The sequence below is a fragment of the Dasypus novemcinctus genome, chromosome 21 (genome assembly GCF_030445035.2).
Source record: "Dasypus novemcinctus isolate mDasNov1 chromosome 21, mDasNov1.1.hap2, whole genome shotgun sequence".
Taxonomy (NCBI): Eukaryota; Metazoa; Chordata; class Mammalia; order Cingulata; family Dasypodidae; genus Dasypus; species Dasypus novemcinctus.
In genome coordinates this window covers 56,567,186-56,590,011 of record NC_080693.1, presented here as the reverse complement: position 1 = coordinate 56,590,011, position 22,826 = coordinate 56,567,186, and the positions used below count along the sequence as shown (strand labels likewise).

Below are 22,826 nucleotides of genomic sequence, written 5' to 3'. Positions count from 1 at the left end.
TATTATTGAAATAATGAAAATACTTTTATAGTAATTGAAGTGATGAATGCACAACTATGTGATTATACCAAATACCATTGATTGTATACTTCAGAGGAATTGTATGCTTTACTAATATTATCACTAAAGTTGATTTGTTTAAAAAACAAACAAACAAAACAAGCATTTGAACAGTTGCTTGTGCAGGTTAGGTAGAGGGGAGAATGGGAGGTGAGACTAGGGATAAAAGAGAAAAGTAAGTAAATGAAACACAAAGGCCTGGGATGAATTGACTATGATTCAGCACCCTGAACTGGGAGGTCTGATTAAATCAATCCTCTGCTTTAAGCTCAAAAATGAAAAAAATAATAAAATGTTGCTGCCTTCTTTTTAAAAAAACATGTTTAGAGGGCGGTGGGGGGTGGGGTATATGGGAACGTCTTATATTTTTTAATGTAACATTTTTTGTGATCTTAAAAAAAGACAATAAAAAAATAAAAAATAAACCCCATTGATAAATTGAAAAAAAAAACCTGTTTAGAGTCAACTAACACAGCTTTAATTATCTTAGGTTAATGGGAAAAGAACAAAGGCAGTCTTAATAAATAGTAATGCTATTAAAACAATGGCTCACACTTCCTGAGTGCTATATGCCAGACGCTAAACAGTTTCATGGATCCTCACAGTAGACCAGTGATAGGTACTATTATTAAAACCCCAATTTTTAGATGGGGGAAACTGAGGCTTAGGGAGATCAGAGTAACAGTATGGAAATCATACATATAGTAAAAAGACACTTCAGGAGCCAAACAGAAGCAGACAGATTCTAAAGCCTACTCTCTCTAAAGGTGTTTTTCAAACTACAGATCATAAGCCTATTCGTAGGTCATGAAACAAGTTTAGGGGGTTGTAACTGATATAGTTAAAAGAATAGTATAGAATAGAACGGAGTAATACAGACCAGAAAAATATCAAATGAGTTGCCTAATGTGCTGTGGCTGAGCATTGTTTTAGAAACTTTTTTCCAGTTGTAGGTGTGTATGATGGGTTGTGAAATAACTAAGTGTATTTCTTACTGTGGGCTATGGCTAAAAACTTTTAAATACTGTCTACTTTATATTGCACTTGGACCAAGGGGAAGCCCAACAACACTGAAGATTTTCCAGAGTTACTGAAAGGCATCACGTGGCCCCTTGGTGGGCCTAAGAGTGATGAACACAAAGAACCCATGCAATTTATTTTCTGCAAAGAAAGAAAATCAACTTGTCACATTAAATTATTATTTGTATTTGAATTTTATTGGCGCTGTATGCTTTAAATTTGACATCTTGTTTGGGTGTTGTAGCTGCACAAGAATTATAAGCATAAAGATGCATCTTTTTTTTTAATGCTTGTATATATGTATAAAAATAATTTAAGTCTACAGTGTGAGGGTCTGGGAAAGTTTTTACTTTCCTTCAAAAGGTGGCTATATACCACTGAAGTTAGAGAACCACTGTTCATGTGGTAACCTGCCTAAGGAGAGCAGATGCTGAAGATGGCCTTTCTGAAAGCACTCCCAGGTCTTACTATGCTCCTATAGTGGTATGCCATACCACAATTTAGGTGTCACAAACAGGGAAACTGAGGCCCAGAGAGGTTAAGTGGCATACTCAAAGGACCACAGCAAATCAGAGGCGGAGAAGGGCCCAGAAAGCAAGACACCCCCCCACCTCCACTCCTCTCAGAGTGCTGTCTTCTGGGGGTGGGTTCTGCTTACCGCAGTGCTGGCAAATATGTTCACTGCAGAGGCAGACTTGGCCCCCTGGAAGTCAGGTTTACCGAGCTCCGGCCCGTCGCTGACCAGGCCTGAATTCCGCAAATCAGGTACAGAGCTGTAGTGCCTCACAGATGTAGGCTTGGGGAGAGCAGGTCCATCCTTCTCGGGGGCCTCCTGGTCAAAGCTGCAGAAGGTCTTTTCATTGTTGGCATTCAAGGGCCAGTCAGGTTTGCAGGACATTAATGTCAAGGGCCGGAGGTGCTGGGAAGGAGGAAACCAAAGACATAGCCCTTGGGAACCCAGCTCTGTCCAGTTCTGGATTCATCTGCACCTAAGGGTAGGTGCTGAAGAGATGAGGAGAAGGAAGGCAGTCGATATCAAAGTATCTCTGACCCAGGGGTTCTTAACCTGGGGTGCTGGGACCCCTAGAGGGCTCATGGGTTGGCTTCAGGGGGTCATGAGCCTCATGAAACTGCATTTTTTAAATTGTGCATTTGTGTATTTTCTGGCAAGAGATTCCATAACTTTAATCAGACTCTCAATGGCTCTATGACCCTAAGAAGGTTAAAACAACAAAAATCCAAAGCTGCTCTAATCCTGTCCCTTTAGGAGAATCTTTGAGAAACAGGAGATGGATTGAAAAATCAACTGAATCATTCCACTGAGCTGGAAAAGAGCTGGCAGCGAAGGGGAGGCCAAAGTCGTAGATCACAGAAGGAAGTTCCTCTACAGGATAAGGGGCAGCTGCCCCCCAGCCTAGGGCTCCAGGGCCACATGCCCAGCAGAGAGCAGGCTGGGAGGACCCAGTTGAGGTCAGCCCTCCCCATGCAATGTTCTGAGAGTCCTGCCTCACAGATGCTCTTCCCAGAGATCGGCTATCTTAGCTGTGCCCCTGGTACAACCCAAGTCGAGTCAGGGACCATGAGAAGATGTAGTCCTGGAGCCTGCACCCTAAGTGGGGATCATGCTCAGGCTCTCAGAAGGGTCCTGCTGCTTTTACACCTACTGGAGGAGGCAGAGGCCTCACTGCCTGGCGGGAGGCATCCTCTGAATGATGCTAGGCACTCGGGCCTTCCGGGCTCCCCCCACTCCTTTGCCCAGCCCTCCACGCCACTCTGTTCCTTCGGTGTGTGTGGGCTCTGAGTGGTGGTCTCCTTAGCAGCCCCCCATGGGGTGGCCCCAGGCGGGGAAGGGTCCTGGGTAAGCCTGCCACCCTCCCATCTGGGTTTACTTGTTTGGAGTTGTGGTTGGTGGCTTTGGGTTTCTGCTGCTGTTTATGTTGACAGCTCCTCACGCGCTTGCCCTGGCTTTGCTCGCCTGCCGATTCCCCTGGCATCTCTGTCTTCTTCTCTTTCGCTCTGAAGGCGTTTTTCTTCTCTTTCAGTCTCAGCTCCTGGATCAGCTGCCTGCCCATTGAGGAGCAAATGAGTGTCAAGTAAGTGAGGGATAGGCTGCGAGTCTAGGGATAGACAAGCCTGGGCAGAGGAGAGAGAGAAGAGGCACTCAAGTGCGCCACACTCCCTTCCCCAGTGAATTCAATTTGTGCTATGACTGAAGGGCAAAGAGCACGGTGTGGAGGAAGGAGTCATTCCTCCAGCCATACTGTACCCAGTGTGGGGAGTAGCACCCAAGAGGAGATACAGAGTAAGGGGCAACACTTCACTCCACCACCACCTCCTCCTTCTCCCCACTTCCCGTAGGCCAGTTCCCACACACGTCAAGTTCTAGGGAGAGGCTCTGGGTAGAAGGCTCTCATACTGGGCTACTTCACATGCTGGGCCTCTCTGGCCATTGGATTCTTGGAGTGGACAGAAGGTAGTAGGATAAGATGGAAATAGCATGGGCTCATGAGTCAGAATTTAGGGGTCTAGTCCCTCTTCTGTCACCATCTTGCTGTGTGATCCCTTCCTCTTCCATGAAATGAGATGATGGGTGGGGACTGGACTGGATGGAGCACGGTCCCTTCCAGCTCTAGATTTGATACCTGCATGAATCCATGAGGCAGTTTGAGAGGCTGGGCATTCTGGAGGGGAGTGTGTGGGGGGGCTGTCACTCTGCCTCTCAGGGGTGAGTTTCTGGAAACTGGGGACCATCTACTTAATAACACCCCACACCAGGGTATCTTATCATTCCTGGTCCTTGTGAGACCAGAGTACATGTTGCCCTGGCACCTTCAAGGTTGGGGACTGATGCTCAGAGACCTTCCCTGTCCCCGCAGTCCAGTCAACCAGCAGGTCAAGCACAATCCCCATACATCCCAACCCACTTCACCCTGGGAGCCCTCCTACCGGGCATACACCTCCCGAGCCCTGGAAGCAACAGTATTCTGGAAGAGGGAGTTGTTGTCCTGGAAAAACTTCGCATACTTCTCCGAGTTCAGACTGGGGTAAATCAACCGGAATCCTCCACAGTTTTCTTTCTCATACTTCTCAGTTTTCTTTAACCATACAGCCTGGAAACTCTTGACTTCCTCAATCCTGGTGGGAATCAGAACATAGGGTTGCAGTTAATCTTCTTTGGGACAAAACTTCAGGGATTAGGGTACTTGGAAGGATATATCCATGCTGAGTGCCACCTGGGGCCCGATGGAGGCCTTGAGCATAGCAGTGGTCAATCAGCTTTTGCTAAATAAATGCTTGAATGTCTCCCTGAAAGGAGATTCAAACCCTCCTGGGACAGTCACTGTCATAATGTGCTAAGAGCTAGTTAGATTAGCCTTTCTGACAGCTCACCCAGTTCTCTCTGATACAACTAAAATCCATTTCCCCCTTGGCTTAGAGGCAGACCACCGCAGCCTTCCCATTCGCAGGCCTTATTACCCTTCTCTGGAGAATGGCAGCTTGTGTTTCACTAAATTTGAGGGCCTCTTGGATGAGCTTAATGAGCTTTTATGAGCCATGATGATCTCATTCTTCCTCACAGCCCCCCTGGGGAGGTGGAGGTCAAGTATGGAGGCCTGAGAAGCCTCCCTTTACAGCAGGGAGGCCAAAAGTCACTGAGGTGTCAAAGGCCAAGCAACGACAAGGTCACTGATTGAGAGGAGGCCCCTGGCTGCTTCTTAACACAACTCTGCCTCCTTCTTGAGGAGGTTAGAGACAGCACAGTATAGCAGAAGGGCTCCTGGAACCCCAGGCAGCAACCCTACCACTTACCAACAAGGTGATCACATCAAGTCGGTTCTCCTTTTAGAGTTCTGGTCTCCTTAGCTTCAGAACCAGGACATCAAACAGCCGATCCTACCCACCTACCCACCTTTCTTACAGGGAAGACAGGGCACGTGGAAGTGCTCTGAGAGACATGATGCCATCCAAATAGAAAGGCTCATCGCCCCAGTTCCAGAGGCTCAATCCCAAAGGAGAAGGCTGGTTCTGCTCATGAGGAGGGAGGGTGGCTGTGGTGGGATCCAAAAGCAAGAAAAGCTTCTCCTTGACCAGGTTCAGAGTCTTGCAGACACTAGAGGCAGTCCACTGAATGAAGGCCCCAGGAGGCCCCTGTTAAAAGGCAAGTGCTGCCCAACAGGAAGCTGGGAGACATTGGCTCCTACTAACACAGGAAATAGAGTAGGGCAAATCTTTCTTTTTAGTAAAAAGAAAGGAATGGCTTTATTTTTTACAATGGCAATTCTAAATCATAATGTAGTATTAGGAGAGTCATACATTATATGTAGTTATGTATCTATAACTTAATTTCTTAATTTTAGGGACATAGGACTGTTCAAACTGCTATATTCTGCAAATATAAACTCATTTTACAAATAAGATTATCACTTGTTAGAATTGACCCCACCCTCACCCCCTCCACAACTCCAGACAAGATTCTTAATAGTCTCTAAAACACAAATTTCAGTGCCAGGCACTATGATAAGCTTCTTATATGCATTATCTCATTTAATTCCCCCAACATCCTGATGTATCATTAGCTCCATTTCATAAAAATAGTGAGGCTCAAAGAAGTAAAATAAAGACCACATAATGATTAGACTGTTGAGTCAGGCCGGTCTTACTGGGAACAGAGAAGTCATAGAAAATGTGATTCCTGGATTGGAAGGAGTTACTGTACCTGGTTTCCCGAGAACGACATTGCTGCAGGAACCGCCCCCGCTGTCTTTCCTCCTCCAAGACTTTCTTTTTGTCACAGGTTCCCAGGTTGATCAGGACCAAGGTGTCATACAGCAGATTGTCTTTTACCTCTTTATCCAACCGGGAGTCAGTAGAGAAGCTTGGAGAGTGATTGACCTGTGAGGGCAAGATGGCAGCTGGGCTTGGACTGTCCAGAGTGAAAGCAGGAAGTGAGGGCCAAATGCTGCTTCCAGCATGCTATCAAAGGCCACCGGAGGGCTGTGACTTTCACAGCAAGTGGAAGGAAAAGCAGAGAGGGTCTAGACTAGAGCCACAGTGAGGGCAGGAAAAAGCTGAACTCCCTCTAGTTTAAACAGCTTTTTTTTGCTCTTTCACTTGAAAAGCATTGGGGATGGCCCTCTCTTTGGTTTCCCTCCATCTGGTGTGTATGTGCTGTCACATGTGTGCTGTGCATTCTACAGAGCAGGATAGAAGGGGGCAGTCCAAAGGGACGGGCTTGTAGGAGAAAGGAGTGATGTATTCAGGAGCCTGCCAGGTGTGAGGGGTAGGGGGAGAAGGGTGGGAGGAAGAAGAGGACTTATTCTGTCCACAGCAAAGTCCACACTGCCCAGAGATGGCCATTAGATTTCTAGTGCGCCTCTGTTGACTTCTGGCAGTGTCCAAAGGCTTGCTTCTGGTGGCTAATTCTACTCTTTGAATAAGCCCACCAAACAGTCCTATCCCCCTTTCAACCCACTTGTGGGAAAGAGAGTTTGAAAAGGAGACAGGGAAAGGCCCTAGGACCTGATCTATAATTCTGAGTTCTCAGCTCTGGCGTCTGACTCTAGGTTGTCGGCACTTGGTGTTAGCACCTCTGACTTGCTCCTCCTATGCTCTGCCCTGATGCATATTGAATGGTCCCCTGAAAGGACTCCTGAGGACACCCCAATGGAGGAGAGGGGCAGCCAACCAGAAAGCATCCTTTCCTCCTCCTCCTACCACCCCTTGGGACTAGGGGAGACAGAAAACTCACCGACTGGTTCCCTTATCCACTCCCATGGCAGCAGGTATCAGGCTGCACTCTCTGTTGGTGCTTAGGAGTAGTCCAGGCCCCTGAGTGCCGGGCATGGCAACTCCAGTCTCATATTCAACCCTGTCAACTCAGCTTGAACACAGAACACCCCCTTTCTGGGAGATGACTCTATTACAAAAGGTAGAGCTGTCTTTAGATTCACTCTGCCCCTGAGATCAGCATTTCCAAGGCTGGGTGGACCTCAGGACTGCAAAAGGGATTCTCTAATTCTCTGCCGTCTGCCCCCCTCTGGTGGCCACTTCTCGGCTAAGCGGGAAGTCCCAGACACAGTGAGCACCATGGAAGGAAGTGGCGCAGGGAGCTGATTACAACAAGCAGGTGAGCCCGGATTTTACGAGCCCCTGAAGGTGAAGGACCCCAGTAACAGGGGACAGTTTTCACCCCTCACGCAAACTTCTCTACCTCCAGCAGCCAGGGTTTGAGTTTGCGATCCAACAAAATGTCGAAGCCCAGGATTTCAAAGCAGGCACTGTTGAGTGTGTGGGTGGGGAAGCAGGTGTGGTAGTTGTGCTTGATGATGGGGTGGGCTGAGATGATGGTCTTGATGATGATGTCCTCGATATCTCTCCAGATCTGCTCCACATTGTAGCCGTGAGTCTCCATGTGGATGTTGAAGGTAGAGAGCTTCCTGTAAGGAAACCACAGGTGAGGAGGCAGGTTTGCCAACCTCTGGGCATTTATGACTGTGGATTGCTGGAAAGCAAACCTCTGGAGAAAGTAAGGCACCAGAAGCAGTGGGGTGGAGCCAGGATGCCACCAGGATGCCACCAGGGCTGGGCCAGCATAGCAGGGGCCTGTAGGAGTCACATGTCCATACTCCTCAAGTCTCTCCAAGGCCCAGGTGGGGGCAGATATAAAGGCATATAAGATACAGCCTGGGCACTTTAACTGTGAAAATACCTGTGGGCTGGAGCAGGCAATGGGTATCCCATTTTATATGGATTATTTTTTTTAAAAAACAAACTTTTTAAAAGAAAATCTAAAAAAAAAGGAAAAAGAAAACAAACAAAAGTCCCAAACACTCTACCTGGTCTTACTTCAGTGGCACTGGTTTCTCAGCTTTGAAATTCATTAGAATTGGGAAACTTTTAAGAACACAGATACCTGACTCCCACCTTAGCCATCTGAGGGGATTCTGGGAACACTGAAGACACAGAATTCTTATTTTAGGGCTTTCTACAGGGAAAAAGCAACCCTAGGGCATTTCCACCAACTGTCCTGGGCAAACTGTGACTACCCCATCTCACTGGATGCTCCAATCAGCACGGAGAAGGGCAATACAGAGAGAAAGCAATCTCTGAGATCCAAGAGTAATGGGTGGACAGGTGCACCTCTTCTCACACACACATCATCACAGTGAGCCTAAATGGGAAGTGGAAACATGGGAGGAGGAGATGCAGGGCAGAGAAGAGCAGAGAGGAAAATGAAGAAGACAGCAGACATGGCTCACCCAGGCAGTCTGAAAAGCTCAGGGACCCCAGCCCTTGGGGCAAAAAAAGAAGAAGCAGGGTCAGCCAGCCAATGATGATTTGCTAAGGTCCTGCTGTATAGCAAAGGTTCGTGCAATAAAGGGATATCAGGAAACTGCCACCTATGTCATGGGATGCCTGAGGGCCATTTGGGGAGTCAACACACATAGGGAACTAAGAACGCATTTATATAAAAAAACAGATAACTGAGGCCTCTCAATATAGAGGCCCACCTCCTTTATCTGCCACTGTCAGGGAATGGAGCATTGCACATAAATGAATTTTCCAGATCGCTTGAAGTCAACCGTTTCAGGTACAAAAAGAAAGTATTTAATTTGCTTAATTGGAAATAAATCTTTCTGAAATAGATTACACACTTCCCTGCCTTCTTGTAACAGAGGTTATGAAACATAATATAACCTTTTCTTGATGACTCAGGCATATCACAATGAATCTATATTATTGTGTAATTTCCATGTCTAGTGATTGGTCAGTTCAATTTAACCCACCAGCTATGTTCCAGGCATTCTGCTGGGCCTTGGAAATGAAAGATGAAGATGGCCTAGTCTCTGCCCCAGAGTCCTGCCAGGGTTTTCATCTTTCTATCCCTTCACTATGACCAGAGCAGTACCTTACTTAGTTTGCAGCCCACTGGGGAATGTACTGCCCTCATACTTGGGGCAGATGAATCAGTCAATATGAGAATCAGACTTCCCAAAGCATGGGCGGGGGGGGGGGGGGGGGGAGGAAGAAAGGAAGAGGGAGGGGGGAAGGAAAGAAGAATCCTGCCAGGCAACATGGGAAGCACACAGATCAGGACACCATTCTAACCTTCAGGGAGCTAAAGTACAGCTGGGGACACAAGATGAACATGGGCACCAGGCAAAAAGAATAGCAATGGGCAATGGTTGAAATTGACCATAAGGGTGTTTGGAGTTAGAGATGGAAAGATCACTGTGGGTGGTTAGACTCAGATTCCAACGTTTGTCCTTAGAGATGGGACCCAACCCTCTCATCTGATAGGAAACAGAGGCCCTGGTCTAGGGCTGGACCAGAATCTAGAACCAGATCAGAGAAGGCTACATATATGCCTAGCAAGACAGAAGAAGAGCCTTTAAGGCTGTTTCCCCATCGCTTAGGTTAGAGTTGTGCAAAGGCAGCGAGGTGGGCATGAGCAAGGTCTTTACACGACATGCGAGCCTGCAGGATGCCACAGAATGAGCAAATAGCACAGGCAGTATGGTGTAGTGGTTAGAAGCAAGAATAGCCTGGGTTTAAATTCCAGTTCTGACCATTTCCTAGGTGTGTGACCTTTGGACAAGTTACTCTACCTTTCTGTGCCTCCGTTTCCTCATATGCAAAATAGGGATGATGATGATAATGACTACCTCATCATGATGTTATAAGGATTAAACGGGTTGAAGTATGTGAATTGCTTAGAACAGTGCCTGGCATACGGCAAGTGCTCAACAATAGACTATTAGTGTAGAAGCAGTAATAATGGAAAATGGGGTCTGGCCAAATTATGGTAGATTGGACAGAGGAGTTTGAAACTGAGGCTCTAGGCACCTGGGAGCTGCACTGATATCCTGATAGTGGAAGTAATGAGTGTACAGAATGTAGAATAACAACCTCCACTTGCACAGGGGTTCTGGTTTTTGAAGCCCATTCACACACATCATCTCGCTGAATCCTTATGGTGTATCTTGGAAGCAGGCCAGCTGGTAGTCATGCTTTATTATTTCATTTTAGTGATGAGAAAATGAAGGTACAGAGAGGGTAAGCAGAAGTGCCTGGAGCTGAGGAGATGACACAGAGGCTGATGCAGCCATCTGGCTCTGGGCCTGATGGAGAGGAACAGACTCTGAGACACTGGAAGGAGGGTCTGTCAGACCAAATGATGTGCTGGGAAAGGAAATGTCCAAGATAAAGCCAGACTCTATAATCCCAGGGATTGCAAGGTAAAAATGGGGAGTCTGGGCAGGGGTACCAGTTTGGGATGTTGGGGTGAGAGTAAGGAGAGAGAATATGTTCCCATGGGAAAATGCTGAGTTGGAGGTAACAGAGAGACATCCAGGTGGAGCTGAGGAGAGATGGGCCTGGAGCTCAGGGCACATGGCTGAGGCCCTGAGAGCAGACAACAGCTTCACAGAGAGATATGGATGGAGAAGAGCAGAGGGGCAGGAACAAGCCTGCGGTGAGAGGGAGGTGAGGAGAAGGCAGGCAAGGAGGGAGGAGGAAGGGACCCTGGTAGAAGTGTGCTTGAAGTCCCCACACCCTCACCTTAATCCTGCCACCCTGCAATCGCCCCTACATTGTGGCTTGAGGCCCCCAAAGTCTGCCGTTGGATTGTCAGCTCTCATAAGAGAGTAATGAGGGTCCTTCAGCGCCATGCCCTTTAGAATAAGGTGAAGTAACAGTAACCACTAACCCTTTGCCATCATGTCATTTGAGTTTTACAGTGACCCTATGAGGTGAGCAGGCAGAGTAACTGGTCTCAATGTCCTCACTTTACAGACCAAGGGAAGAAGCTTACTTAGTGGGCAAGCACAGAGTGAGGCTGAGAAGCCGGGCCTCACTGAGCACCCATCCTCAGCTCAGCCAGAGCCCACAGGCCAAGTCAGGAGAGGTGGGGATGGGAAGGCCTCAGGCAAGATGGGTGAATACCCCAGCTTCAAGACAGCTTCTTCTAGTAGCCTTAACCTAAAGATTTTCCATTTGCTTTTCAGAACTCTGCCACTGGGGGAGTTGTAAAAATTGTTTGCCTCTCTGATGCTCTGAAGCCAAACTGATGACCTGTGAAGCCTGGTATAGAAGGAAGGGCATGAGCTTTGGAGTCTGACAGTCCTAGATGTCCCACTCTAGCATCCATAGCTGTGTGACCTTGGGCAACTTAACCTCCCAGAGGCTCAGTTTCCTCATCTGTAAGATGGAGATGGCACCTAACTCATAGCTTCTCCACCTATAAAGGGTAGGGGAATGCTGCCTTTGCCATAAGGTTGTTGTGAAAAGTCAATGAGAAAAAAAATGCATGTGAGGCATATTTATGAGGCCTCTATAAATACTTGCTCCTTTCCCTTTCCCCTTTTGCCTGGTCGTGTTCAGATTCTTCAGTTCTCCTTTTTCTCAAAACTCAAAGGTGGCATGACGAGAAGATAACATGATGCAAACCGGCTTGGTGAAGACACTCCCATGGGCTCTTCTCAGTTGTTCCCCTTCTTCTGGAGAACCCTACGAGTCAGCTCGCCACAGGCCACGTCACATCAGGGCATCGTGACACATCACTGGAGAATATCTAATGGAGCAACACGCAGGAGAACCATAGGCCAGGGAAAAACTGCCCGGCAGGTCCCTCCCATATGGCAAACTAGCAGTCAATAAATATTTGTTGATTCGGGAAAGTCAGAAGGTCCAACTGTAAAAAGAGTATGTTTTGGTGTGTTGTGTGTATCCTGCTGGGGAAAGAGTTCATGTTTATCTCTCCTCCTCCAAGTCTCTGAGGATTTACGAGGCGGTCTTCTTGTAATGATTAACATCACAGAGGGCCAAGAGGAAGGAGTCTGTTCTGGGTTTAGAGGCCAAGAAATATTTTCTGAACCATATGACCCAGGATGGAAACACATATGGAGACTGTAGGGTTTAGACAGGATTCCAGAGGGCATTTCTGAGGTTGGCAGGGAAAAGAAAGAAAAATGAAGCTGAAGCTGCTTCCTTACCTCTTGCTGCCAGAGTGAGCATCTTGAATGAAATTTGAACTGTGCTTATTAATGGAATAATTAGTCAGGTGCATGCAGATATCGTCCTAGGAAAAGAAATACAAGTCTGTGGGGGCAGCAGGAAGGGAAGGCCTCCTCCTTCCTCTCTGTGCCCTCCCAAGGTAGCCCCGGGGCTTGAAGGGCTAGGAAAGAAAGGAAAGGGCTTACGGTTCATTTAAAGTGGTAAAACACAGGAAGTAGGAAGTGGTATTCTATGACCTGGAGTATAAGAAACTCCAACTCTGCATGCATTTGGGTAACCCCCTGAAGGAAGCTTCAAGAGCCCTGGGAGGGTCTTGACCAAGGCCTTTTCTCCCTGGGCACCACTGAACTGTGGCACTAACCTTGGAGACAGGCAGATCTGACCACTAGTCCTAGCCTCACCTCTTCCTAGCTGTGTGACTTTGGACAAGTTCCTTATACTCTCTGGACCTTAATTTCCTCATCTGTAAAATGAGGATAATAATCCCTATTTTTGAGGGTTTCTGTGAGAGCAAAATGAAAGAACCTACACAACCTGGCACAAAGTAAGTGCTTAAGAAGTAACAACCATATCCACAAAGTTTTAAGAATATGGATTTAACTAGGATTTTTTCTTGCCAAGGGGGTAGGGTTAGGTGATACGTCCCCTTAGCTCACCAGGTTGTCTGAGCAAGGGTAGATGTAAGAGGTTGTGGCAAAGCGGGCAAGTCCTTCATTGTACACAAAAATCCTGAGAGGGTCACAGGATGTCACCAGCACATAAATCCGGAGGTCAAATTTGAAACCATCAATGACAAAGGGCTGATAGGGAAAAACAGAAGGCACACAAGCATCAGAGGAGAAACTGAAACTTGCAAGTTACTCGCTCCAACTTTGCCTAATGTCATAAAGGGCAGCCTTGGCCAGGGTTGGGAAAGGGGATGAAGGGACTTAGACTCTGTCCTGACACATGACCTTGTGGAAGTCACTAAGCCTCACTGTTCCTGTTTCCTGATCTGCCAAAGGGCACAAGCAACCACCTCTATGCAGTATCTTGGCAACTAAAAGTAACATTAAAAAGTCCTTTGGTGAAAGGACATACTGTCACCGTCCAGGGCTACATTATTATTGCTGTTTTGCAAGAATTCTCCCGGCAATGTTGTTTCTGGCCATTCCTGGCCTAGGTAGTCCAGTTCATTCCCCTCCACACACACTTCTAGAAGGCTCACTCCCTGCAGTGAGCTTATGCAGCTGTAACCTCTGGCCTCCAGTCAGGGAGTAAAGCTAGTTGCTATTCTATCTCCAGGACTACTCTCCATCCCCAAATGAGGCAAGGTCCCCAGACCAGAGGTGCTCTCCCAGCTGTCACCCACTGTGGGAAAGGGGCTGGCCTGGTACGACCAGACCCACTGACAAGAGTGTGGGAATGGCTGCAAGGGTGATGAACACTCTGGCATCCTTGGTCACAAAGCTTGGTGTGTGACAAAGTCCAAGGGATGTGCTGCAGCGTGTCTCCAGAACATATTCGCCGGGTGCAGTGGATGTGCCACAATGATGGAAGAGTTTGTTGATGTGGCAGGGGTGGTGAGGGTGGGGTGGGGGGTATATGGGGACCTAAATTTTTTTAATGTAACATTTAAAAGAAAATAAAGGAAGGAAAAAAAACCAAAAAAACAAAAAAAAATCCCAGGGAGAAGGCAGGACTCAGCTTCACTCCCCTTCCCAAGGCCTCCGTTTCACATTCTGTCCAGTGGAACTAGAGCCTAAGTTTGCTGTGGGCAATAAATGATCACAATGAGGAAGTACCTTTGAAATATAGAGCTGACAGATCAGATCCTCCTCTGGTTTGATTTCTTTCACGGTCCGGGTGATGAATATACCTCTCCCTTGGCAGCCTGAATCTGGCTTACAAATGTACGTCTTATTTTTTCTTGACCTGCTGTAATTCTGCAAATCTCCCCAGCTACCAGAGTGAAAGGGAAAGAGACACACCTTTAGCAGGGTAGCAAGGAAAAGGAAGGCTAGCTATTTAAATAAAAAAGAAAGGAAGAAAGAAAGAAAGAAAAAAGAGAGAGAACGAGAGAGAGAGAGAAAGAGAAAGGAAGGGAAGGGAAGGGAAAGGGAAAGGGAAAGGAAGAAGGAAGGAAGAAACTACCAAGAGTGACAAAAACTCTGGCACTGACAGATAGATGCCCAGAATCTGGCAATAGGAGAGACAGTCTAGCATACACTGTGGAGAAGTTATGGGTTTCGGAGGGAATTCAGGTCCGGATTTAAATTCAGACAAAACCACTTACTAGTAATCCTTTGCAAGTGACTTGACCTCTCTAAGCATCAATTTCATCATCTACTCAATGAGGAAAATGATACCTATCTCATAAGGTGGTTAGTTATATGACATAAAGGAGGCAAAGCACTAACCCATGTTGTGCACGCTGCTAAAGGGGACCGTGACCCCGGTAGTTTGTAGAGAGGAGACTGGGAGCTCTAGATCTGGCTCAAGTCCTGACAAGTGATGAGAACTTAGATCAGTCTCTTCCTCCCTCTGGGCTTCAGTTTTTCAACTGTAACACCCCCACTCCAGCAGAGGGTGGGAGGGCAAATGTTATCTTGGGATTTACTTTGAAAAGAGTACATTCAGAAGAAATAGACACCAAATCAATGGATTACAGGTTTCAGTATTCTTTTGTATTTGAACTCAGAGGACCCTGTGACCATAGGGGAAGTCATTTAACTGCAGTCTTCCTCAGTGGCCAAGAAAATGAAGGTTCCTGTTGACCATTTCCTTCTTGGTTGTTGCTAAGCCTGAAAGTTGTTCCTGACAAGCTAAAGAGAAGCTGGGAAGCCCAGAGCTCTTGATTTTGCCCTATTGCCTGTTGGCTAGGGAGTGCTGGGTGGCGAGAGAGTGGAAGTCCTCTGGTGCCCTTGCCATTTGAGTATAATTCTGATGGTTATGCTTTGCTAAACCCCTCCCCACCCCATCTCAATCACTAGATGGTGGCTTAGGTCACATTCATGTTATTTCACATTTCTGGTGATGTGGCCCAGAGCATTTTATGTACCAAAAATAGATGGAGGGAAGCAGATGTAGCTCAACTGACAGAGTGTCCATCTACCATATGGAGGGTCCAGGGTTCAAACCCAGGGCCTCCTGAGCCATGTGGTAAGATGGCCGACGGGCAGTACTGCCACGCGTAAGGAGTGCCGTGCCACACAGGGGTGTCCCCCGCATAGGGGAGCCCCACATGCAAGGATTGTGCCCCGCAAGGAGAGCCACCCTGCGTGAAAAAAGCACAGCCCACCCAGGAGTGGCACTGCCTACACAGAGAGCTGATGCAGCAAGATGACACACACACAAAAAAGAGACACAGTTTCCCAGTGCCACCAGATAATGCAAAACAGATGCAGAAGAATACACAGCAAATGAACGCAGACCACAGACAATAGGGGGGAAGGGGAGAGAAATAAATAAAATAAATCTTAAAAAAAAAAAAAGAATGGAGTCCAGTTTCAAGACAGAGAAAGTGAGACCAGAGAAGAGGAAAGGTTGAGCACTATCCATGGCGCTGCTATGAAGAGGCCAGGCACCCCTCCCTACTCCTGGCCTGGGCATTAACCACCACTCCACCCCCTCCAGAGATGCTCCTGGCCCTTACAAATTCAAACACTGCACAGTGAAATGTTAAAATAAATCAATTACATGTTGGAATTCAAAATCAATAGCATTCAGGGTCACAGCAAACCCTCATCCCAGTTCCAGGAATAGGCTCCAACGCATCCAGCTCCTAAATGTCATCCAATCTTATGGGCAGAGCCTTAAGCTTTCTCAACCTTGGACACACCCTTTATCTCTTCTCTTCCTGAACAGCAGAGTGAGAGAGACAGGAAGGGAAAATTGCAATCAAGGAATCAGGAGGGAAATGTAAATTGGGGGTGGAACTGGAGAAGGGAACACAAGTCAACACTCACTCAGCAGGTAGACACCAGGTCCTAGGAAAAAAGTGGAAATCTTTAGGGAACATCTTTAACATGCGGTTCATATTCCTAGCCAGCAAGTCCTTGCGGCAGATTTCACTCATCCCAGGGAAGTGATTGATTTTCTGCAAAAGGAAGCCAGAAATTGTGACCAATGGGGGGACATGGGCATACTCATGAGATCCGGGGGCCTGGCTGGTCACCTTGTTGGGTAGATGCCACACTTATACTGAGGACCAGCTCTGACCCAAATACCTGGTAGCTTTTCATTTCCAACACCCGCTCCAGTGACACTGAGTAGTCTGTCCAGTAGAGAGTCCAGTCATCGTTCTCCCCTCCCTCTCGAAGGCCATACTCTTGGGCAGCCCTACGCACTGCAGTGGAGTTGGAGAAAGAAAGCCCTGTTAGCCCAGCAAGCAAGGCGAGGAGCATGGGGTGGGCAGGTTACGTTTCTAGGTGCTCTTGGAGCAAGCACTTAAGCAAAAGAACCCATCTCCTTGGGATTTGCATCCACCTTGCCCTGTCTTGACATGCACCAATGCCAAGAAAGGAACATGGAGAATAGAAAACTACTGAAGAATACAGCCTATGCTCATGGATCCCCACAGAAGGTTATCTATGATGAATGTTTTACCCGCCCTGGCTTCCCCTTGCCAGGAAGCAGGCCTCTGGCTTTTTTCCAAACATGAAGCCACTGAATGTTCACGAAATACAGATGCACTCTTAACATCAGCCAGAGCCAAGCTTTATTAGCGAGGTAAATTGGCAGAAAAAGGACACAATGCACTTCAAATACCTGCTATCACATCCCTTATTCCATGACCCCATGAGTATTAATAACTTGGAATTGTGATTGTTCTATAAACCCACAACTTCTCCTATAAAAAATAAATAAATAAATTTAAAAGGGTGGTGTATGGACATCGAGGGAAGAGGAAACTGCCTGTAGGGACCTGGAGAATGCATGACCAGCCTAGGGCATTCAAATTCACATTTAAAATAACAACAATGGCATGCTCTGTAGTACAAAGTAGGTCTGTAGGTTGTGTTCAGTGTGTGGACTGCTGGTTTATAACTTGTGCTTTAAAAAAAAGCTATAGACTACAGCAACAGCTGCCCTCTCAACAATCATATCCCTAAATCATCACACACTAGAATTACAGATAGTAGAAGTATACACCATTGTGGTCAAAACCCATGATGCTTGGAATAGGATTCCCAACTCCCTCAATACTTAATCAAGCTACGAGAACCAAAGAAGGGATTTGGGAACACCCCTTTTCATCTTCAAGAGTACCTAAGAATAATCCTTCCCAACGCTTTTGGGGAACCCAGTGGGTCCCCATCATAGATTTCTTGAATGTGGATGCTCACCGCTCTCGTATCGGCAGCTGGATAGATTGATCACCAATCATCTGGAAAAGAGAAAAGGGAAAGCAGCAAGACAGAGACAGACACACTTGCCAGAAAAAGTGATTGCACCCAGAAATGTCCTGTCATGGTGGAGGTGCATAAAAGCCTGATTTTGCCTTTCCTTTCCCATTACTGAGTTCCCAGGTGCAAAAGGGAGGGAAAAAACGGAACCAGAGTACTATTACTCCACCCAAGAGGTAGAAATTCTGTATTGCAGTTAGAGCTAATTTTGCTTGCAGCATCATATTAATATCATCACCTCCTCAATCCTTTACTCCAATAGCACATCAGAGACAGGAAGTGAACATCATTTGGCAAAAACACTTAATTGTCTCCCTCATCTTCCCCCCATTAGGGGAAGCTGTGAGTTAGAAAGTGGGCAAGCTTTCAGATATCAATCAGTTTGAGGTAATTCATTTTCCCGCAGAATGGAGAAAGGCACACCAAAGTATTAAACAAGCATTGCAATGTAGAAGTTGCAGTCAGATCCTAATAAGTCAGAACAGTTCTGTTATTAAAGTGTACTGACTTCCCAGGATAATAAGCACTTTTTTAAAACATGGAAATCCTCTCCCCTCCACCCATTAAAAAAAAAGGTATTCTAAATGCAAGGTGTGGCTTTTAGATTACACACACCATTATCTGATTCTACAGAGCAGATCATCTAAAGTGGATAATATTTATATGAACTGAAAGTGGTGTGATTTTCACCATCTCAGAGCAATTTCTGCATCCCGTCTCCTTTACGCTCTGTTTAGCAGCCAAAGTTCCCTTCCCTCCAGGTCCCTCCTGTTCTCACCAACATGGATCCCTCCCCACTTCCCACCTTTCAATCCTAACCTCTTTTTCCTTTTCTTCTTCTTGCCTTGATGCTGGGCATTCTGAAGCCCTTTCTGTGCTTCAGTGTTCTCTCTCACAAAAGCCAGGGTGAGGATTTCTCTTCGATCTTCTAGGAAACCGTTCACCCTGTCTTCTGAAACTGCCCCCTCTTCACCTTCCAAAGTCAAGTATGGCAGCATCTCCTTGGGGTGGGAGGAGGCTCTAGGGAAATACCCAGCCCCCCTGGAGAGAGGGGAGAGGGAACGGCAGTTACATGGATCCACCTGCAGGGGGACCCCCTCCCTTGCTCATGTGGGTGGTGAACCAGGGTTCCAAGGCAGAGAAAAAGGTTGCGATTTATAAAACGCCACCCCACCTCCACAGTTGGTACAAGTTCGGGCAGGGAGTTGATTCTACCTTTCACCACTGCCTATGAGCTTGGGGACTCACTCAGCCAACCCTGGCCCTGGTTTTACCCTCCTGAGACTCTGAGGAGCTGTCTGAGATGCTATGCATGCACCATTTGGTAAACAATCTTATTAAAGCGAGTCAGCCTCTGGAGACAGCCACTCAGAACCAAGTGCAAGCCTTCCTAGGTGAGGGAGTTAGTCCCAGAGGGTACAGGTGAGGTGCTTTGAGGAGGTGTGTTAACTGTTTCAACACTGCATCAAACCTTCTGCGTAGCAGTCTGCCTGCCTGCAAGTTAATGCAACAGTCACTTATGAAGAACAGGACTGACTTGTTGCTGATTCAAACATAAGTTTCCAGCCTAAGGCCAGATGTAGATCTTCAGAGCCCCAGCCACAGAAAAGGCTATGGGGTCTCTCCCTTCCATCCAATTAAAAATAAAAACAACACCAAACCATAAAATACATATAAGGAAATCCAGCAAGTTCTCATGCTCCCTATCCCTCATGGTGACTTCTTTGATGCTTATTTGAATTTTCAACTATCAAATATCCCCCCCCAAAAAGGGGGGAGGAATGCTCCTACTTCACTAATCCTTAGAAATGTGCCTGGTCTACCTCTGGGTAACTCAGAAGTGCCCAGGCCCAATTAATTAATTCATATTCCAAAAGAATCATGGTTTCTGTGACAAAGAACTACCTTTCTGGTACTCTCCCCTCTTCTCACATCTTAAATCCCTGCCTACCTCCTCACCATTTCAGTCCCACTTCTTTGATGCCTGTGGTCCCCTTGCTACCTACTAATTGATATTCCCTCTGAACTTCTTTGGCTTTTTAAAAACAGAACTTAATTTATTATTATTATTGAAATAATATAACATTAAAGGAAGTTTAGAAAATGGACTAGGGTGGGAAGTCACCTGCAGCCTAATATAGAAACTTTGTGTATTCTCTTTTATTCTTAATTTCTAAGATATTATTCTTTTATCATTGTAATCATAATACATAAACGATTTTCTATCTTTTTGCCTACTTAGTATCATATTTTAGCTGTGACAGAGCTTATATGTTTCTAGTTTTTAATGGCTGTGTAATATTTTATTGAAGGAATACGCTTAATTTTAACCAACCCTTGCTCTATTGCTGGAAATGTAAGTTACTTCCAATTTTTATATTATATAAACAGCTCTAAAATGAACATTTTCATCTACAGAGGGCCTTTTACTTCTTGGGATTATTTTCTTAAGACAAATATCCAGAATCAGGATTATTAGGTTAATGAATATGAAAATTACATAGCTTCTGGTGTGTATATGTCTATCTTTTATCTATCTTTCTATTTATCAACCTATCTTGATATGTGTCACCATATTGTTTCCCAGAGGGATTCCAACAATTTGGATACCTCCAGCAATATGCAATACCAGGCTCACTAAAGCAGCACAAACTCTTGGGAATCACCTCCCTTTTGTAACCAAACTTGCTAATTCTAGACAACTTTTGTGCCCTACAGCCTGTTAACATTATTGTACCCTTCCACCTCTCTCTGGCCCTCTCCTAAACCAAAGTAGATAGTGGGCACTATCTAACTGTGGAGGCTATCTACGAATAATTTAATAATAAACCCATATATGGGGATCCTGCATGAGGCTTTTTAAAACATTTCCATATACATGGTATCATTGAATGCTCCCAATCACCCCGAGAGACAAGGTAGAATTATTAAATCATCCAAGGGTTGTCAGCTGGTTCTCTCTCTTGAAGAGGGCTGCCATGTCTACATTCAAGGCTTTCTCCCACCTGAGCAGGTAGAGAGACTGTGCTCAGGGCAACTGACAGATGAAACCTGGGCCCTGTGAGTCGATTTTTCCCAATGAACAGGCACATTCTTGGCAAAGTTCAAGAGGGCTAAAGTATATGAAATCTTGACCTTGGGCTGTTCCCTTCCATCCAGGTAAAACGGCCAGCTCCACTCCCCTAGCCCTCCGCAACAGCTCCTGTTTACTGAGCCCTCAAGGAGGAGTGGCTCCGTTTACCTAAAGGTTAATGTTCACTCCGGGAGAGAAAACTGACCCTGAATTTGGTCTCTGGAGTTGTGGATTCTCTTTGCCTTTTTTCCAGTCCTTGCCCAAGTGGTAAGAATAAGTCATGGTTTCCTCCATTTGTTTGCCTCAAAGAGAAGAACAGAAAGATTGTTAAACTCTGTACACAGCTCTTATATAAGAGGGTTTCAGGCACAAAAGGGCAAGAAAATGAGCCTGTGCACTGTTAGAAGAACTGGCTCACCGTGGTATTCTTACCCACATTTCCCTGTATTCTAGGCTACCTACGACAAAAGAGCCACCTGGTTGGTAGCCACGACAGGTACAAGATGGCAAACAAAAGTGCCTGCTTGCCATATATAACTACTTGCGCTTTGTCTCTGGCCCCCTTGCTCTCTATTCCCCTAGCCTTCTCTTCCCTGCTAATCCCCAAGGCTGAATCCTGCTGGCTTCTCTCCAAAGGCTCCTTCCTGTAAGAGAATTATCTGGTTCAAAGGTTGCCTACCTAGGCTTGCATTCTGAATCCAGCCTGCATAAATAAATGTTTGCTTGGCCCATGCAGTATGTTGTTGTAAGAGTTTTAAAATAGAAATAGTTGCCAAAAATCAGAAAATGCAGATTTCTCACAAATATCCAGATTTCTAATCTCTTTTGGAAAAAAGAGGTCCCCATTTCTTCACGCCAGCAATTAACTAGAGTCAAGGAAGAGCTCCCCCTTTAGACAGTTTCTGATTTGCCCCAGTCCCTAACACTTCCTATTGTCTCCCTGACAATAGGACATAGTACAGGGACCAAGCATCAGTTGCCCTGTACTATGATTTTTCTCATAGTAGCATTAAGAGAGAGGTGAACTTTTCTTATACCCAGACTACTTCTCTTGTTTAGGCTACATGCCTGGCCTATAGCCATCTGAATTTACCAGCCCTGCTCTGCCTAGCTCTTGCCTCCAAGCAGTTGTGAGAAGAAAAGCTGCTTCCTCCAGGGCTGAATAAAAAAGCATTTTAATTCCTTCATTTTCAAAACAAGAGCTAGATCTGACCCAGCTGAAGCCAGGACTTTTCAGATGTGGGCCTTATGTGGCTCTACCAGACTTCTCCTACCCAATCTCAGCGACCACTCCCCCCTAACCTAGGGGTTCCCAACTACCCTTCTGCCTAACAGTTTGGTTGGTGCCGACATCAAAAGCAGCCTTGTGGGAAGCGGATGTGGCTAAGTGATAGGGCTTCCGCCTACCATATGGGAGGACCTGGGTTCCATCCCCGGGGCCTCCCAGTGAAAAAGAAGAAGAGAAAGCATGCCTGCACGGTGAGCCAGGGCCTGTGTGGTGAGCTGAGTGGCCACATGAGTGCCCGCCACCGAGTGTCTGCATGGTGAACTGAGTGCCCACGTGAGTGCCTGCATGGTAAGCCAGTGCCCATGGGGTGAGCCGAGTGCCTATGTGGTAAGCTATTGCAAGTGAGTCATGCAGCAAGATGATGACGCAACAAAAGAGAAATGAAGGGGAGAATCAAGGTGAAGCATGGCAGAAACCAGGAACTGAGGTGGCACAGCTAATAGGGAACCTCTCTCCATGTCAGAGGTCCCCAGGATTGAATCCTGGTGAATCCTAGAGGAGAAAAAATGAGAAGACAAAAAGAGAAATAGACACAGAAGATCACACAGCGAATGGACACAGACAGCAAAAACAGCAGGGCAGGGGGAGGGGGAAGGGAAGGGGGGAAATAAATAAATAAAAATCTTAAAAAAAAAAAAAAAGCAGTTTTGTATCTTCTAGGAAGAAAAGGAGGAAAGGCAATAGATTCAAAGGACAAAGGAGAATACAAAGGGGTGAAGGGAGCTGCTATGAGACCTATATACAGCTTGGTGTAAGGAAAGAAGCAGGGCCTTCGCAGTCAGTCAGGTGTGCTTTTTTTTCCAGGTGTGATTTTAAGTCACTTGCTAAGAAGCAGCTGTAGCAGTGGCTAAGAACACAGATTCTAGAGTCTGTCAGCCTGAATTTAAATCCCAACTCTGCCACTTCCTAGCTCTATGATCTTGGCTGTTTACTTAACCTCCCTGTGCTTACTTTCCTCATCTGTAAAATGGTTTGCCCAGTT

The 22,826-nt window shown here is 46.3% G+C and overlaps 1 protein-coding gene across 2 annotated transcripts in view; it reads right to left on the bottom strand.

Annotated features, from left to right (window-relative positions):
- The window catches only part of TTLL6 (tubulin tyrosine ligase like 6), a 30,691-nt gene extending 12,184 nt beyond the window's left edge, over positions 1-18,507 (bottom strand). Inside the window, exons 1-12 of one of the 2 annotated variants that reach the window (XM_071210615.1) lie at positions 18,303-18,507; positions 17,424-17,464; positions 16,305-16,423; positions 16,044-16,174; positions 13,881-14,037; positions 12,753-12,896; positions 12,075-12,160; positions 7,292-7,517; positions 5,798-5,973; positions 4,027-4,215; positions 2,970-3,144; positions 1,739-1,999 (exon numbers count right to left, since the gene is read on the bottom strand). In XM_071210615.1, coding sequence (XP_071066716.1) covers positions 1,739-1,999; positions 2,970-3,144; positions 4,027-4,215; positions 5,798-5,973; positions 7,292-7,517; positions 12,075-12,160; positions 12,753-12,896; positions 13,881-14,037; positions 16,044-16,174; positions 16,305-16,319 — 1,560 coding nt within the window. In that variant the 5' untranslated portion in view covers positions 16,320-16,423; positions 17,424-17,464; positions 18,303-18,507. Of the gene's footprint in view, positions 1-1,738; positions 2,000-2,969; positions 3,145-4,026; positions 4,216-5,797; positions 5,974-7,291; positions 7,518-12,074; positions 12,161-12,752; positions 12,897-13,880; positions 14,038-16,043; positions 16,175-16,304; positions 16,424-17,346; positions 17,465-18,302 lie in introns of those variants that run through there. The other variant, XM_058284035.2, reaches the window with a different exon arrangement.
- Between the last annotated feature and the right edge of the window lie 4,319 nt (positions 18,508-22,826).